Source organism: Clinocottus analis, unplaced genomic scaffold (genome assembly GCF_023055335.1).
Source record: "Clinocottus analis isolate CAN_PGR_092001 unplaced genomic scaffold, fCliAna1.0.p SCAF_8, whole genome shotgun sequence".
NCBI classification, from domain to species: Eukaryota; Metazoa; Chordata; class Actinopteri; order Perciformes; family Cottidae; genus Clinocottus; species Clinocottus analis.
In genome coordinates, this window is record NW_027176240.1 from 7798991 (window position 1) to 7801651 (window position 2661).

Below are 2661 nucleotides of genomic sequence, written 5' to 3' on the forward strand. Positions count from 1 at the left end.
TGCCCCTACACAGATGCGTTCAATACAAACACAATAACGTTGATATATATGATGATACATATATATTTCATGCTGTTTGAACCCTCATGGTGGTGCCAGCATATCTGAGCACTTAGCCAGCTCCATTAGTAGTATTTTGTGTTCCATTAGTCAGTAAATGTGTCACACCTGCAGAGAGGGGATTATAATCCTGACAGCAGTCTTCTAACACCTATAAAAATCCCCCTCTGGCTAATGCACCACATGCAAACAAGGCAAATACAGAGGTGAGTCAGTACTCAATGAAGTTTGTTCAATGTTCATTAAGTGAGAATTGCTCCTTATTAACTGCTGTCTGACATGCTGTTTGCGATGCTTTATAACCCCTGGCTGTGGAGCTGTGAGAGAAAAAGGCTGTGACATTATTGTTTTTATTACAAATGCGGCTTCCTCCACAGCTCTAATGGAAGCGAGCGGCAGAGTGATGGTGCAGGTGTTGTTGTTGGCGTTGGTGGTCCAGGTCACCCTGTCCCAGCACTGGTCCTATGGGTGGCTACCAGGTGGAAAGAGAAGTGTGGGAGAGCTGGAGGCAACCATCAGGGTGAGTGATTTCAGTTGTATTTATATGTGGAGTTCAACGTTTCGGGATATCACTCTTTGTATAATATCAAGCAAAATCTAACAATAAATACTTCGACACAGTGTTTCAAGTTACACTATGCTTTTGTGTTTAGATTCCAGCTAAATCTTGGTTGCATCGACTAAAATCTGTATTTTATTCTGCTTATAGATGATGGGTACAGGAGGAGTGGTGTCTCTTCCCGAAGAGGCGAGTGCCCAGACCCAAGAGAGATTTAGACCATACAATGCAGTAAGTGCTTATTATACATAATTTATCGCCAATGTCTACTTCAATTGTACAATATTAATGTACACTACACCACTGTGTGCCATTGTGTTCCAAAGCAACAATGACAGTATACAAACTGCTTTATTTTTTTTTCTTGCCTTTTTTGCATGAGCGAATGCTTAATTTACTCTCTTTGAATGTTGGCAGATAACGCTAATTTGCTCAAAATTGTTTGGTTTGGTGCTGTGTATATGAATGAAGATTGATGCATTTGTTGTCTGAAATATTCAAGCAGCAGAGCAAACTGTTCACTGAGATTTAATTTCAATCTCTCCAGATGAATGATGATTACAGTCATTTTGCGCGAAAGAGAAAGGTCCCAAAAAATTGAAGAGCTACAACAAAAAAAAAAAAGGACTGTATTTGCATCTCCGTCAACACCTGAGCTGGAGCGCCTGCGTGCGGGATACTGACTTCAACAAATCATCACATTTATTGCACAGATTAATTACATGTATGTCTGTAACATTTAAATCCATTTTAAGTTGTAATAAAGTTTTTGAAATCCCATGATTTGTTTTGTTCAATCCGATTATCAGATTGTAATCTCACTGAGTAGATGTGGTCATTAGGATGCTAATTAAATATAAAATGCAGGTTGAACACCGTTAAATAGATACAATTGCCTTTATAAAGCAGCCACGACCGACAAGCATGACAAACTTGTGACACAACAATCTTAGCATGACAACAGCTGGCGATTAAGCCAATTTATTAGAAATCAATGACTTAATTGAATTTGTTACACTTTTGGTAATTCTATTTTCTGCCACACCAGTCGCGTGCATATGTGATGTGGAAAATCACACCAGCTGATTTTGTGTGTTCCTACCTGAATGTTGATTAGCCCCCCCAAACTGAAAGAGACTGCATCTTTTCTGCTTGCGATGTCAACAGCTTTCTGCAAATTTGGGATAACTGCAGCCATCCAAAACAGAGAGAGAGAGCGAGAGAGAGAGAGAGTAAAACTTTTCTACCCCCTCCTCGCCGAACAGGAAATTGGTGTTCATTATAAAAATTGGAATTTCATATCAGGAAAGGAAAGGAATCAGCAGGGGGCATATGTTTTAAAGAGAACTCATTTTCTGGCAAAGCCCCACAGACGGAGCACCATACTAATCGCCTGGTGCATAAGGGGCGAGGATTCATGAACTGTGCTGACACCGTGGAGGCCCTGCATTGTTAGAGCGTGGTTGTAATGCACGCCAATGAACCCAAACCCGCTGGCACAACTGGGAAAAGGTGAACACTATAAAAGCACATAGAATTAAAAAGAAATTAAACCACATTCCATTGCACTTCCAGAACAATGCTTGTTCATTTGTGATACTTCACATCGTTGGTTTAATATTCATGGTTGTAATTTGCATAACACAATCATTTCCTTTGATGAGGAAAGACTTAAGATTATTTATTTCTTTAAGCCTTACATTCGGTTTTACCTTCTTTGACAAAGTTACAGAATAAAATGTTGTCCTGGGCATTTTCGTCTGAGAGCCACTGTGAGACCTGCTTGAATTGATTTATTCTTATCTTTATGGAGTATTCAATAATTTTGCAGCATCCCCCCATAAAGGATAATTATGCTTTAACAACAATTCCTAAAATATGGTTTTAATTCAATTTGGTATACTTGTGTGAGAATAATTCATGTTTACAGAAAAAGCATAAAATCCTGTGAATTCCCTTTAAATAATCCCAAAGCATTTCCTGTGAAAGCCAACTTTCTGCGTCCCAGTGTCCTCATCAAGGACCTGCCTAATTGCACGTAT

General features: G+C 39.2%; 1 protein-coding gene across 1 annotated transcript; it reads left to right on the top strand.

The window, feature by feature from the left end:
* The first annotated feature begins 139 nt into the window (after positions 1-139).
* On the top strand, positions 140-1447 carry gnrh3 (gonadotropin-releasing hormone 3). The gene is made up of 4 exons (XM_068567931.1): positions 140-266; positions 438-580; positions 770-850; positions 1167-1447. The coding sequence occupies exons 2-4, from the start codon at positions 443-445 to the stop codon at positions 1218-1220; spliced, it is 273 nt and encodes a 90-aa protein (XP_068424032.1). The 5' UTR covers positions 140-266; positions 438-442; the 3' UTR covers positions 1221-1447.
* The last annotated feature ends 1214 nt before the right edge of the window (positions 1448-2661 follow it).